This window comes from Lithobates pipiens, unplaced genomic scaffold (assembly GCF_037356315.1).
Source record: "Lithobates pipiens isolate NorthernLeopardFrog02 unplaced genomic scaffold, aLitPip1_a1.2 Scaffold_28, whole genome shotgun sequence".
NCBI lineage: Eukaryota > Metazoa > Chordata > Amphibia > Anura > Ranidae > Lithobates > Lithobates pipiens.
The window spans coordinates 155,828,823-155,844,793 of record NW_027507789.1 but is presented as its reverse complement, the minus strand read 5'-3'; the positions used below and the strand labels follow the sequence as shown (position 1 = coordinate 155,844,793).

Genomic DNA, 15,971 nt, shown 5'->3' with positions numbered 1-15,971 from the left:
GGTCCTCCCCTGACAGCAACCTCTCCAAGGCTGAAGGCAGGGATTCCACTCTCATTTCTCTAAACGGTGTCTGAAAGGCGTGCCTAACTTGTAAAAACTGGAATAACTAACCATTAGGTAGGTTGTGTCTTGATTGCAATTGAGTAAAAGTCAGTAACTCTCCATATCTGGTTATGTCCCCTATTGTTTTGATACCCTTCACCGCCCAAACCATGGGGTCCGGTAGATTATAAAAGTGGGGCATGGTCGGGTTCATCCATAAGGGTGTTGATGGGGCTACCCCCCTAAAGCTAGGGCATGCCAGTTTTACCGCTGCTCCCCACGCCCTGATAGTGGCCTTCATTGACAGTGTCAGAGGCAGTTCCGATTTTGTGCCTCTAAACAAGGCGAATCGCAGGCTGTCATAAGCCCATAAGTGAGCCGCCTCCAACACTGTAGCCGCATCCCCTTCATCTGCTGTCAGCCATCTGCGTGCGAACACCAGCTGTCCGGCGAGATAGTATTTATGCCAGTCAGGTAAGGCTAGACCACCCCTCTCCCTGGGCTCCTGTAGCACTCTAATGCCCTTTCTGGGTGACCCAGGGGCCCAAAGATACAATGAAATTATACTGTCAAGTTTGCAGAAGTATGACCTTGGGACCCAAACTGGCGCATGTCTAAGAAAATATAAAACACGACGGGGAGGAATTTCATTTTCAGCAAATTAATCCTGCCTGCAAGGGATAACGGAAGTTTAGTGTATGCCTGCATTTTCTTTTTGAGAAGCTGTATCAAGGGAAGTTAGTTAAGGGCCACGTAGTCCTCAACGTTTGCTGTGACCTGAACAACCAGGTATTTTAGGGATTCAACCCACTGTAATGCCAACCCGGGGTCCGCACTGTCTCTGGCTGTCGCATCAATAGGCAGAACGGAGGATTTCCCCCAATTCACCCTCAGTCCTGAAAACTTAGCAAAATGGTCTATGATCCCTAAGGCCACCTTCAGCGAATCTCCAGGGTCGTTTAGAAACAATAACATGTCGTCCGCGTATAACGCAAGTGTCTCGTCAATTGAACCTACCCTAATATGTCCAATGTTCCCAGATGACCGTAGTGCGAAAGCAAGTGGCTCCAGAGCCAGGGAGAACAGAAAGGGGAACAGAAGGCAACCCTGTCTCGTCCCCCTGCCCACCCCCCCCCAAAAAAAATTTTTTAAAAATGGAACGTGACCGAACCCAGTCTAATCGCTGCTTTCGGATGGGCATATAGCATGGCTATCCATCTCCGAAACTGTGGACCAAACCCCATAACCTCCAACACTCTGGTCATGTACATCCAGTCCACAGAGTCGAAGGCCTTCTCAAAGTCTATTGAGACCACAACTCTGGACTTGCTCAGTCCCGGCTTGATCTGTAAGTGGGTAAAAAGCCTTTAAATTTTCACGTTTCGGGAAGATAATGGAGGTATTGCTGTTACTTTAGTTCTTCTAAATGCTCGGCCTAGTGTTTGCATACCTTGCCTGTATCAATACTGTCATTTGTTATATGTTAAGAACCAGTATTTGTTGTATGTAGTACATTTTGGAAACGTAGATGTCATTCCAGTCCATATGTCATAACTTACTATAGTCTGGATGGGGGGGATGGATGGTAGTCTCCCCGCTGGTCATACCTTTCCACAACCCCACATAGGGCTACGCTCGATTACCAGTCTTACACTGGTGAACGTACTAGCACTATTGTGCTGTTAATTTAGTTCTGTGCTGTTCTCCCTACGAGAATAAGCTAATTATTGTATATCTTCTTCTTAGACTAATCTAATTTCCTCTTACTTTCCTCCTGTTTCCTCCCCGCCTTCCCCATACACCCCCCCCCCCCACCCAACTCCCAGCCCCTACCCCCTAGTAATACTCGGGGACCACGGAGGCAGTGAACATTCTCTCACTAAACGCGCAGGGTTTAAATGTGCCAGAGAAGAGACGCATGCTCATGCAAGTCTTGCGCCACCTCAGGGTGGACCTGGCTTTGATCCAGGAGACCCACTTTAAAGGAGGGAACCTACCCCTTTTACAGAATAAACTGTACCCGATGGTGTACCACTCCACAAATGGGACTACTAAGTCCAGAGGTGTGTCCATACTAATTGCCTGCCATGTCCCCTGGAAATGCACAGGTACAAAAATAGACCAGGAAGGCAGATTCCTGTTCCTTAGAGGAACAATTGGAGGAGTGGAGGTCACGATTGCAAATATATACGCAACCCAATTCCAATCAAGACCAATTCATCACCAGGGCCCTGGATACCTTAAAGACGTTTACTAAAGGTCAATTGATTTTAACATTCCACTGATACCTGCAGAGGACACTTCCTCAGGACACTCCTCAATTACCCCCAGCGTTAGGCACCGTGTTGCACGCTCCATACACAAGGCACAGTTGATTGATGCGTGGAGGCTCCTCCACCCATCGGAAAGACATTATACATTCTACTCTGCACCCCACAAGCAATACTCCAGGATTGACTATTTCCTTATCCCTCATGACCAATTACACGCCATTAGAGACTCCTCAATTGGACCAATCACATGGTCGGATCATGCCCCCATTTCACTCACTCCCTGACTGATAACCCCACAGCCAAATCACGGACATGGAAATTAAATGAAAGCCTGCTACAAGATAAGGAGATACTTAAAGACGTGGTCAGGGAGCTGGAGAGTTATTTTAGAATCAACGACACCCCTGACAGTGACCCCGGAGTGGTGTGGGAGGCACACAAGGCCGTCATACGAGGGGTACTCATTAAGCATGGGGCACACACCAAGAGACGACGCACTGCACAGTTGACGGCTCTACTTAACGACTTACATTTAGTAGAGGCCAGACACAAACACACCCAGACCCCGGCAGGTGAAGCAGAACTTAGGCTTCTACGCATTAAAATCACTGACCTAATGCAATTCCGCGCTAAAGCGTCTTTACAGAAATGTAGACAAATTTCGTACGAGTCCAGAAACAAATGTGGTAGAATCTTAGCCCAAACACTAAAGGAACAGGTACTTGCGAGTTATGTCCTCCACATTGTGACTCAACACAACCGGAAGGTCACCCTCCCCCACGAGATAGCAGGAGAATTTAAAGCATTCTATGCATCTCTGTATAATTTGCAGACACCCGCCTCCCCACATACTCGCATTGAGAACTATTTGACTAAGTCAACTATGCCCAAATTGTCAGAAGATCTGTGTGCCTCCCTAGAAGAGTCTATTACCATGCAGGAGCTACAAGCGGCGGTAGGGGCAGTCAAGCTCGGGAGGGCCCCGGGCCCGGACGGGTTCACGGCCCAATATTATAAAACGTTGCTACCGTCCCTTGGAGACTTCGTGCTTAAATTTTTTAACCCGTTGGGAACCGCCACGCCATTCGCACGAGAATCCCTAATGGCCCACATCACGGTGATTCCTAAGGATGGGAAGGACCCCTCGCAGTGTGGCAGCTACAGGCCGATCTCACTGCTCAATACGAACCTTAAGATCTTCACAAAATTACTGTCATCCAGGATACAAGGCCTTCTCCCGTCTCCGATTCACCTGGACCAGGTTGGCTTTGTTCCTACCAGGGAGGCGCGAGATAATACGGTCAAGGTTCTCAACCTTCTGCATATGGGCAATAATACTAAAGTCCCCTGTGTTTTTCTGAGCACGGACGCGGAGAAGGCCTTCGACAAGGTGGATTGGAGCTTTATGACCTCTGTCTTGAGACATGTGGGCTTTGGCAACAAGATGATGACTTGGATTAACTCCATCTATTCCAGCCCCTCGGCCCGTGTCCGAGTCAATGGTGTTCTTTCAGAACCCTTTGAGATTAAAAAACGGAACTCGCCAGGGGTGTCCACTGTCCCCACTCTTCTTCGCCCTGTCGCTGGAACCTTTCCTGCGCACTGTGCGTGCCAACCCGAACATTACGGGAATCCTGTTGGGAGACACACAACAGAAGACTGCAGCATATGCAGACATGTTATTCTCGCTGACCAATCCAATGATCTCCCTGCCCAATTTACTACAGGAGTTCAGAGATTATGGCAACATCTCTAATATGAAAATTAATTTTCATAAATCTGAAGCGATGAGCATAGGCCTCCCCCCACGCCTCCTTACAACACTCCAACAGGACTTTAAATTTAAAAATGGACAAGCACAGCTCTGAAATATCTGGGAACACATATTCCTCCTAAAATATCCCAAGTTTACGCCCTGAACTTCCCCCCATTACTGTTAGCGATACGCACCCTGCTTGCAAAGTGGCACAAGGGATTACACTCTTGGTTGGGTAGATGCAACATCGTCAAGATGTGCATCCTCCCTAAATTTCTATATCTTATACAAGCGCTACGGATCCAAATCCCTTCCCACTACTTTGCACAGACCAGGGCCTTATTATCGGACTTTATTTGGGCCCACAAAAGACCTAGACTTAATCACTTTCAGCTGACCCGACCCAAACATCACGGAGGTTTAGCGGTACCAGACCTTCACAAATATTATCAGGCCGCCCATTTGACCAGACTGATTGATTGGAACCGTCACCAGAACACAAAATTATGGACCCGATTGGAACAAGCCCAAAGTGAGATAGCCCTGAACAGAGCACCATGGTGCCATAATCAATTACCAGGAACTGTGAAAAGTCACCCTTTAATAGGTGTAACCTCGCGTATAAGCGCGTCTCTCTTCCTGAGCTCCAGACTCGCGTCAAAAGATTCCCCGCTCCTGGGGGCTCCTATAATACCACCGAATATCAGGCGATGACTCAGCTCCCTCCAGCTCTTTAACCTCCTGTATGCTTGGCGCGCTGTGAGGGCGGTGGGGAAGACAAGATGGCGGGGCCAAGCGCTGTGTCTCCTGCCGCGTGTGAATGCCGCTGGTCCCTGCGCGCTCTAGCCCCTTTCCTGGCGGCAGATGAGGGCATCCCTGGCTGCAGCACACCTTCCCCTGGCAGATGGTATCGTTTGTGGGCGGATGGCGGGTCCAAATGGTGCGGATGGTGGTCCGGAGTAGCGGAGCTGTGAAGGCACGCTGCTGCCTCAATTACATCCGGCCGGGAGTCTACTCTACTGTACCTATGAAGGGAACCATGGTTGTCATCCTAGAAAAGGACTACAAACATGTCTTCCTCCCTTTAGCTCTATTACATGCAGGTGCATAAATTTGTAGTTTACAGAAGATAGCGTAAAAGGAAAAGAACATTGTTTTATATATTAGTTTAACTACTTGCCGACCAGCCGCTGCAGTTGTACTGCAGTAGGTTGGCACGGCTGCGTGAATTGCCGTCATTTTATGTTGGGGGCTTTAAGAAGCTATAGGGGGCGCATCCGCCCGTGATACCGGAGCCAATGAGCGTGGCCGGCGGCCGTGATGTGCAAACCAATCAATATGCGCTTATTGTGATTTTTTTTACCCAAAATATGTAAAAAAAAAAAATTATTTTTTTTTCAAAATTGTCGCTCTTTTTTGTTTATAGCGCAAAAAATAAAAACCGAAGAGGTGATCAGATATCCCCAAAAGAAAGCTCTATTTGTGGGGAAAAAAAAAGGACATAAATTGTATTTGGGTACATCGTCGCACGACCACGCAATTGTCAGTTAAAACGACACAGTGCCATATCGCAAAAAATGGCCTGGTTATTAAGGGGGCAAATCCTTTCTGTCCTTAAGTGGTTAAAGTGGTAATGAAGGCAGGTGGTTTTCTACCTTAACCAAATGACCTCCGGGAGGTTTTACCCCCTTCATGACCAGGCCCTTTTTTTTGCAATATGGCACTGCGTTACTTTAACTGACAATTGCACGTGACACTGTATCCAAATACAAATTTTGTCCTTTTTTCCTCCACAAATAGATTTCTTTTGGTGGTATTCGATCACCTCTGCTATTTTTATTTTTTGAGCTATAAACAAAATAAGTCGACAAATGCCCAACCACACTTTGTATATCAATGGACAGGGGAGCAAGCCTGCATGAGTGCCTCCATAGCAAGTGACTTTGCTAAGGGGGCACTCAGCAAGGGGGAGGAGCCCCACAATGAATTGTGAAAAATGGACCCTCGCGCTATTAAGTGCTCAAACGTGCAAAAATGACTAAATACGTGTCAAAAAATGGAAAAGTAAAAATTATAGCAATACAAAATCCACAGTGAAAGTGATACAAAAGTGCAAGTGTTGCTAAAAAATGCAGCGGGACAAAATAGTTAACACCAACTATCACATAAGAATAAACAAAGTAAAAAGTCCTGCGCAAATGGTGCCACTAAAAAATAAATGTATAAAGAAATATAAATGTATAAAAAAATATAATCTATAAAGTCAATAAATCAAGGTGTACACACCGATGTGTGAAAACAGTGAAAAATAGGAGAAAAGGCGGGACCAGCTGTTCAAAAATAGATAAATCCAGGCTCTCAGAACTCTCACCTCAAAGATGGAATAATCAGGCAAAGTAAAATAACCCCAGAAGATTCTCCTTAATATTTCTCTATGTAATAACCAAGGAATAATAGATGAAGCCTGTAGTATATCCTTCTGCCACTAGAGGGCCATTTCCAATACTTGAATACAACACTGCAGCTTGTAATTCCGTGGTATAGAGCTTGAAAAAAACACAGAGAGGGGGAGAGGGAGAAAGAGAGGGGGACTCCAATAGTGTAGTAGTTGAATGAATGGACAAATTTATTAAAGCATAAAAAATGGACTCTCACATAAGCAAAAAAAAGGGTAACACAGAGCAGATAAAAATGAAGACCTGGCGTTTTCAGCCAGTCTTACGCTGTTTGGGGATCAATGGATCCCCATTGAAGAAGTCACATGACGTGACGTAACGCATAGGGAGTGGCCGTAGGACAACCGGAAACAGCGTAAGACTGGCTGAAAACGCCAGGTCTTCATTTTTATCTGCTCTGTGTTACCCTTTTTTTTGCTTATGTGAGAGTCCATTTTTTATGCTTTAATAAATTTGTCCATTCATTCAACTACTACACTATTGGAGTCCCCCTCTCTTTCTCCCTCTCCCCCTCTCTGTGTTTTTTTCAAGCTCTATACCACGGAATTACAAGCTGCAGTGTTGTATTCAAGTATTGGAAATGGCCCTCTAGTGGCAGAAGGATATACTACAGGCTTCATCTATTATTCCTTGGTTATTACATAGAGAAATATTAAGGAGAATCTTCTGGGGTTATTTTACTTTGCCTGATTATTCCATCTTTGAGGTGAGAGTTCTGAGAGCCTGGATTTATCTATTTTTGAACAGCTGGTCCCGCCTTTTCTCCTATTTTTCACACATCGGTGTGTACACCTTGATTTATTGACTTTATAGATTATATTTTTTTATACATTTATATTTCTTTATACATTTATTTTTTAGTGGCACCATTTGCACAGGACTTTTTACTTTGTTTACCCACAATGAATTGCTCCAACCCGATTCTCATTAACTTTAATTGTAATCATGTGATGCCAACATTTTGGGGGGCAACACCTGGCTGGCGCCAGGTGCTGCCTCCTCTTGGGTAAGCAACTCAGTGACCATTTCCCCTCCACCATCATTATTACATATGTTATGCATGTCATTATGTTTTTGTTATAGATGGTACTTTATATTATTCCTCTCAAAGAAGCGTTTTTTTCCTCAAAATATGTAGAGGATTTATTATACACTGAGGATTGATTAAATCTTGTGCCCTTAGCTGACATCTGAGGGTATTACATTACCAGCATAAATTGTTCTTATTAGTTCAATAACGTGATTTGAAAAACGTTATTGTTTCTTATGCTCAGTATGTGAATACAAGTTCTTTTTAAATATTTTGTATCAATAAAAATAAAAATTTTATTATTATGCCATTGCAAATGTTTGGGTACTGAGATAGTAAATTTTCTCTTTTCTGGGGGAAACAGTGGGAATTGTCCCCTGTTTTCTATAATCACAATTTGGAGGGATGGGGGGCATTTTTTATTTTTGATATTTCCCTGGCTTCCACCCACAGCACCAAGATGAGGGTGAAACCATCCTTTTCGCAAGATTTGAGGACTGTAGAGTACCTCAAATCTTGCTTTGAAGATCATCCCAGAGCTGTGCTGCAGCATCTTCTAATGGAATTTCTCCATTCCCCAGGATGTCGTCGCCAGAATGATGACGTGAGCCCCTGGCACCAAGGAACCGAAGAGGCAAACATATTCAACCCCCCCCCCCCCCCCTTTTTTTTTTTAAAGGTTTCTTTCAGTGGAAGGGGGGAGGAGCAATAAAAAAAAAAAAAAAAAAAAAAAAAAAGAGTGTTGCCTTGCAGAGTGCAACACTGCAATTAGTACAGACAGACTAAATGCACGGTTTTCATTTTTTTTCTATTTTTTGATTGACTTAAATTGGACAGGAAACACTGAAAACGATGCGATCTTATGAATAGCAACCTGTTATAATAACTATAGCCCTGATAGCCGTTTACAGAACTCCTTTTCTACTTACCTTTCACACACAAATGACACACAGGCCTGATATAACTCAACTGCAGGTAACAGTCCTGCTGCGTCTGCTCCAACCTGTCTTAATGATGATGGCACATCACGCACTAGCATCTGAAGTTCTTTACGGACATCTTCTCCCTGCACAAAGAAATAAAGGTCACCTACATAACTTCATCATAGCAGTTCGGAGAGTAGACACTTTCCAAACAGACAAAAGCTGTTGCTCAGACTGGAGAATATAAAGGCTGCGAGCACTTACAGTGATGCCATAGCGCTTGCAGCTGCTATAATACTGCTCCCTTTGCTCAGCTGCACCTTGAACACACTCTTCTGCCCGCCGTTCACTCTCCAAAGCAAGCTGCTGACAACGAGCCATCTGCTTCTTCAGAGCTGGGATCTCGTAACTCACATTGCGCATCAAAAGGCTGCCGCTTTCCGCTATGGCAAACAAACACAGAGCCTCATGTATAGTGTTTGATAGAGAAGTCGCAGTCAAAACTTATTTTTTTTTGTATAGGTCTGCAAAAGTTTACCAGCTAACCTTCATCTAGTTTGCTGCTACAGAAACATAGAAACGTCAAAAATTAAATAGCGAGAGAAGGGCACACCAACCTAGCGCATTACCAAAATAAATGTTATTTCAAATAAAACAAACAATGGTGGTACTCCCATACAAATGTGGTATAAAGGCATATCACAACACAGGTCAAATGTAGATGGCCAATACTGCCAAAAAAACAGGTGGTGTTGGAAATGGCTTAAGAGTTTCGACAGAGAGCCCTCTTCCTCTGAGTCAAATTAATTAATTCATTACTTGGAGGAAGAGGGTTCTCTGTTGAAACGCTTAAGCCATTTCCAACACCACCTGGTCTTCCGGCAGTATCGGCCATCTACATCTCACCTGAGGGTGATAGTTCAGTAACTTTTTTGGGTAAACTTCAATATGATGAGGACAAGGGGAAACAAAGCCACTGCAACACTCTGATATCAACACAACAAATGGTATAGAAATACTGGGAAAACAAAAAGATTGGTCAATTTCCTAAAACACAAGGCTTATTTTAAAGTGGTTCTGCACTGAGGAAAAAAAAATATTTTTTATGTTTAAGCTTTAAAATGTATCTCTTTAAATAAAACCGCTTACTTTTCCTGCATTTGTCAGTGAAGCATGTCCGTTTTTAGTCCAAAGTTTGCTTTTTATTCTTATTGTTCGGCAGATGTCATTTTTCTTGTGGGCATTTGAAGCCCACAAGCAATAACTTCCGCCTTTCTTCCTTTGTTAGGAACCAGCATGCTTTGCCGGTTCCCGTGCATGCTCAGTAGCTACAGCTACGAGCGGTGTAATTCAAGAATGTTAGGACAACGGGCGGTGTAGTGTCACATTTTGCTGCCTATCACAGGATGCTGCGGAAGTGACGTTGCCGCCAGAAATTGCGTACTGCGCATGCGCGATGCGTTCCAAACACTCGCGCCGTGCGTTCCAACATAGCAAATTACCGCCCCCGTTCTCATGTGAAGCCAAACGTGGCCGGTGTGATGACGTCACGTCGGCCAAATCTCGCGAGATTTCGCAAGTGTTAGCCGCAATGACTCCTGGGATTACTCGGACGAGATCCCAGGAGACAGTGCGGGGATCAGCGGAAGTGATGCTGATCCCCGCATAAACCCCGCCCATAGCCGCAGGGGAAGAAGAAAACAAGTGCATAGAACGAAAGGTAGGAGAAATAAAAATAAAAATGAAGGGGCATTGTGCAATATGTGGAGGTTAGGAAAAACAATAGCACTAGGATACAAAAATGTGTGCAGAACCGCTTTAAGCTCTGAGAAGCTGTTTTTAGAAAAAAAAATTTCCTGATCCGCGAAGCCAAATAAATAGGGTTATCCTATGTGCCCATGCACACTACTGTAGGCTATTAGCATGTTTTGAGCTTCAGGGTCTGTGAGCAGAAAAAAAAAAAATATATATATATATATTTTTTTTTTGTAGAGTTTTTGGGAGCGTTTTCCTGGCAGGAAAAAAAATAAATGAAGGCCCCTTTCACACTGGGGCGATGCGGGCGTCGGCGGTAAAGCGGTGCTATTTTTAGTGCCGCTTTACCGTAGTTTTAGTGGTGGTTCGGCCGATAGCGGGCAGTTTTAACCCCCACTAGCCGCCGAACAAGGGTTAAAAACCGCCCGCAAAGCGCCACTGCAGCGGTGCTTTGCCGGCGGTATAGCCGTGCTGCCCCATTGATTTCAATGGGTAGGAGCGGTGAATACTCCTTCAAAGATGCTGCTGGCAGGAATTTTTTTTACCGTCCTGCTAGCGCACCGCTCCAGTGTGAAAGCCTTCCGGCTTTCACACTGGAATGAAAGGAGACGCTTTTTTCAGGCGCTCTAAAAAAGCACTGTAGCACCTGAAAAACGCCTCAGTGTGAAAGGGGCCCTAAATGCTCCTAACAGTTTTTTTCTCCCAAGCAGTTTTTTTTTTCTTTTTCATGTACTGTAAATTAACTATTATCAGTCAGCTTTTTAGCATTTGAGCTTATAAAAAAAAACGCTAGTGTGCATGGAGCCTTACAAATTCACAAATTAGAAGTTTTCAGCTACTTTTGATATCGGACACTGCAATACTATTATTATACAGGGTTTTTACAGCGCCTACAGTTTGCGTAGTGCTTTACGGCATAAGGGCAGACAGTACAGTTACAATACAAGAGGAATCAGAGAGCCTTCCTCGTTAGAGCTTACAATCTAGGAGGGAGTACAAAAGGAAACATTTTATGAAAGTTTGTGTACAATATAAATCAAGTTGCGTTGACAATTCACACTCACCAAGATATGTATTATCAGCCTGGTATAAAGATATGACCTCCTGCCAGTCCTGTTGTGGGAGATAATAAATTTGTGAAATATGAATTGCTGCAAAAACTAAATACGGTAATTGGGAACACAATTGTTAGCATTGTCTAGCATTGTTCATATGTGTGTGAAAGCAAGCTGGTTGTAAAACGGGGATCCTGCCGCCTACCTTTAGGAAAGCTCACCCTCCCCCCACCCCCCCCCCAACTCCTCTTAAAGTAGGCCAAGCATTAGATATATATTCAAAAATGAAATAGGTACAACTTTGGATCTTTTGTGGTGTCTTGAACACCCCAATCAAATGACTTTGATTATGTCTATGATATAATGTATATACACAGTTTGGCGTCATTGTAGACCTAGATCAGATCTGGAGGAATCTCTCAGGACCAATATAAAACTCTATCACAACAACAAATAACTTTAAATCAAGTACTAATGCATGCTCCTATTGAAAATAAATAGATCGGTTTGCTGCATTCAAACACTGTAGGGAGATGCAACATATAACTTAACCCATGGATGCTCAACCTGTATCCCTCCAGCTGTTGCAGAACTACAATTCCCACCATGCCTCTGCCTTTGGGAGTCATGCGTGTAAACTGTCAGCAGCTTGCAATGCCTCATGAGACTTGTGGTTCCGCAACAGCTGGAGGGCCACAGGTTGAGCACCCATGGCTTTACCCCTTCGCACCTAAGGGTAAAACAAATGTTAATTCCAAAGCACAATTATTTCAGGGAAAGTTTGGTTTCATTTGGTGTTGATGTTAATGGACATCTCCTGATTTTTTTTATTAAAGGATAAACTGTCTCAAAATAGTAAAAAAAATATATATATAATTTTTTTAAATTTAGCTGTATATTTCTTCTTACTACAATAACCTACCACCAAAGAACAACCCAAAATAAAAATTCTCCTGCTCCTGACGATTCCAGCGATACCACAGATGTGTGTTATTTGCTGTTTGTACACGTAGTACAGCCCAGAAACAATAGTGAATATATATATATATATATATATATATATATATATATATATATATATATATATATGTGTTTTTGTTTTTTTTTTTTGTCCTACTTAACCACTTCATGACCAGCGCACAACAATGTACGTCCCTTTTTTTGACGAGGGATAACTCGGTAACAGGAGCAGCTGCTGCCACAACCGAGGTATCCATCTCTTCAGGCGCCGGTTGTGTTTACGATAATGGTGGTCTCTGCAGAGTATTCGCCACGAGATCACCGTTATCGGCAATAAGGTCCTGTCTCCTGCTTGGTATGAATACGAGTTAGGGCAAGATGGCCCCCACCCGCTCCATACCATAGCAGGGCGAAAGCGACATAAAAATGTCACTACCGCCCATACCTTATAAAAAGGCACATTTTTTTAAATGTAATTTTTTCAAATAACAACATTTTTTTTTTTATTATTGCATTTAAGTCCAAATATGAGATCTGAGGACTTTTTGACCCCAGATCTCATATTCAAGAGGACCTGTCATGCTTTTTTTCTATTATAAGGGTTGTTTACATTCCATGTAATAGGAATAAAAGTAAACCAAAATTTTTTTTTTTTTAAACAGTGTAAAAATAAATAAAATCAAGTAAAATAAATAAAAAATAAATAAAATAAAAAAAAGTTTTAAAAACGCCCCGTCTAACTCACGCGCAGAAGCAAACGCATACGTGAGGGTCATGCTCAGTATTATTGGGCAGGCTTAAAATATATATTTTATTTTTTTCAAAATGTAGCTTTGGAGACCGCTTCCTGAAGCTCAGAACGAGGTGTGATTTTCCCTTTGGAGATGCATATAAGGTTGCATGCTGCCAGTGCCTCTGGACGATGTGTAGGGTGGAGCGACGTGCGGACATCACTGCGTTCGGGCAAGAACCGGAGTGACGGGCTGCATTGGCATGCCAGCTTGATTTTAATGCTCTATTTATCTACTTAAGTGTAAGCGCAATGTATTATTTTTACAATAAAATTACCGTAAAATTTTACACTATGGAAGCCTTTCATTTCTTCATGGGAATCGTATGGCAAGGTTTTCCTTTGAGTGGTAGAAACCTATGAAGACGCTGTGGCTGAGACTGTTGCTGTGTTTAATAAGACCCTGGCTGGGTATTAAGCCGAAAGCGCTTGTGATCTCCTGTAATAGGAGATCATAGGAAGTCGGTAAGCGGCAGTGTGTCTAGTGGTCATCTCTTTCTTATATCACATTCCTTGGTTGCATCAGTCGTCATTTCACATTGATGTCATTACACTGGATCAACTTTATTTGTTATTACTTGTTACTTTTTATTCATTCAATCACATTGTTCAGAAACTAGGGCAGCTTATTCATTGAAAAACAAACATGTTATACTTACCTCCTCTGTGAAGTTGGTTTTGCACAGAGCAGCCCAGATCCTCCTATTCTGGTGTCCCTCTTTGCTGCTCCTAGTTCCTCCCTCCTTTGAGTGCCCCTCAGCCAGCAGCTTGCTACAGGGGTTACCCAAGCTGAGTCAGCTCCATGTATCCATTCAGACAATGAGTTCGGACCTGGCCCTGCCCCCTCTCTCCCCTGATTGGCTGACTACCTTTGACTGACAGCTGCGGGAGCCAATAGTGCAGCTGCTCTGTTTCAGCCAATCAGGAGGAGTGGGCTGGAGGGCTGGGGGGTGGGGATCGTGGACATCGCTGGAGAGAGAAGGAGCTCAGGTAGGTAATTGAGGGGTGTCGGGGAGGCTGCTACACACAAAAGATTTTTTTTCGTAATGCATAGAATGCATTAAAGATAAAAAACATTCTGCCTTTACAACTCCTTCAATGTTAAGCCTTTGTGGCTTTTAAGGAATATACTCGGAAGTCACAGGTTCATCTTTTAAAGTATATCTAATACCAGGAACAAAAATGTAGCATATTGCACACAAATCCTTACACATATGGCCAAATTAGTTTTCTTTTCTGAAGCCAAATACACTTTCTGCAAGTGCAGAAAATGTCCTGTGGGTCCTGTGGGTCCTGTCAGAAAGCTTGTGTCCTTTGGTTAACTGAAATGTTACCACCCCTCTCAGCTATATTTTGTGAACTACAAAGCAATGGCCCTCGAGACCATGCGGTGAGTAAGATTTGTAGGATAGGAAGTGTGTCATTGGCAGGATCACCAGGTGAAAATAAAGGACAAACGCCTAAAAATAAGTAAAAATCTACCAAAATTTAAGACCAGTAAGTTGCGGTAGAATACAATTTTGTTTTTGGGTTTAGCTATGCTTTAAAATGGTTCTAAAGCCAACATGTTTTTTTACCTTATTGCATTCTCTGCATTAAGGGAAAAAATGTTTTGCCACTTGCTGTGCCCCCATCCCCAACATATACCCAGGTCCCCTATTGAACCAGCACTGTGCCCAAGTGCAGGTCTTCTCCCTGTGTCTCCCTTCTCACAGGAAGGCATTGGCTCCTGCTGCTGTAAATCAAATACTGTGACACACAAGGTGGGGGGCAGGGCCAAGATGTGCTGTACGTGTGGACACACAGCCCAGCTCAGAAGCGAGCCTGCATGACTGCCCCCCTAGCAAGCGGCTTGCTATGAGGGCAAACACAGAAGAGGAGCCAAAAACGCCAGCGGGGGGGACCCCAGAAGAGGAGGTTCGGGGCCACTCTCTGCAATACCATTGCAGACAGTAGGTGAGCATAACAGGTTTGTTATTTTAAATTTTAAAAAACGCCTTTGGAAACCATTGAAGTCATGTGACCTGGAACTGAAGCATCACAGAATCTGCTGGTTATGTAAAATGAAAACATTATGCTCATCCCAACACTCATACTCTACTGTACCATCTCAGAACCATTTCACAAAGAAGCTTATTCTTTAAATCACCTTCATTCTTTGTGAAGAGTATCGTCCAAAGAGGTTCTTAGTGGCAGCTTCTGTACCCTTCAATATCTCCACAATCTTCAAACAGTGAAAGTAATTAATATCTGGAAAAACAAGGACATATATATTTAGCCTACTGCACTAATGAAATATGACAGAGATGAACAGCGAGGTTGGAGCCAAGTTCTCATTGTCTGGGAGCCATGGAGAAGATCACTCAAGAGCAATGCAGACCGCGGTCCTCAAACAGCTGCCTTTTCCATTCTGGACACCAAGTATCAGAGCAGACACATCTTGGGTTCAGAAGCTAGGAGGTAGTCCATACAAGGACAGGACCTTTCTCTGCAGATTAATTGTATGTATGAACACCTTTATTATACTGACATGGCTGAATATTAGCTTTCAATGCATGCTTTTAACCATTTGACCCCCGAAAGACATACCCCCCCCCCCCTTAATGACCAGGCCATTTTTTTTGTGATACGTTACTTGAACTACCACTTACGTAGTCATGCAACCCAAATAAAATTGATGTTCTTTATCTTCCCCATAAAGTTTTCTTTTAGTGGTATTTGATCACCTCTGGGTTTTTTGTTATAACGTCAACACACTATGGGATATTTTTTCCTACTTTTATTTTTATTTCCTATTAGTAATGGCGGTGATCAGTGATGTATAGCGGAACTGCGATATAGTGGTGGGCATTCTGACACTTTTTGAGGACAATTGAGACGAATACAGTGATCAGTGCTAAAAAAATATGCACTGTCATGTGCGATCAAAGG

The 15,971-nt window shown here is 43.5% G+C and overlaps 1 protein-coding gene across 1 annotated transcript in view; it reads right to left on the bottom strand.

Annotated features, from left to right (window-relative positions):
• CDK5RAP3 (CDK5 regulatory subunit associated protein 3) overlaps positions 1–15,971 on the bottom strand; it is a 52,141-nt gene that overhangs the window by 19,973 nt on the left and 16,197 nt on the right. The window contains exons 4-7 of the mRNA XM_077459747.1: positions 15,190–15,290; positions 11,300–11,348; positions 8,745–8,923; positions 8,487–8,623 (exon numbers count right to left, since the gene is read on the bottom strand). Of these exons, the coding sequence (XP_077315873.1) occupies positions 8,487–8,623; positions 8,745–8,923; positions 11,300–11,348; positions 15,190–15,290 (466 nt within the window). The remainder of the gene's footprint in view (positions 1–8,486; positions 8,624–8,744; positions 8,924–11,299; positions 11,349–15,189; positions 15,291–15,971) is intronic.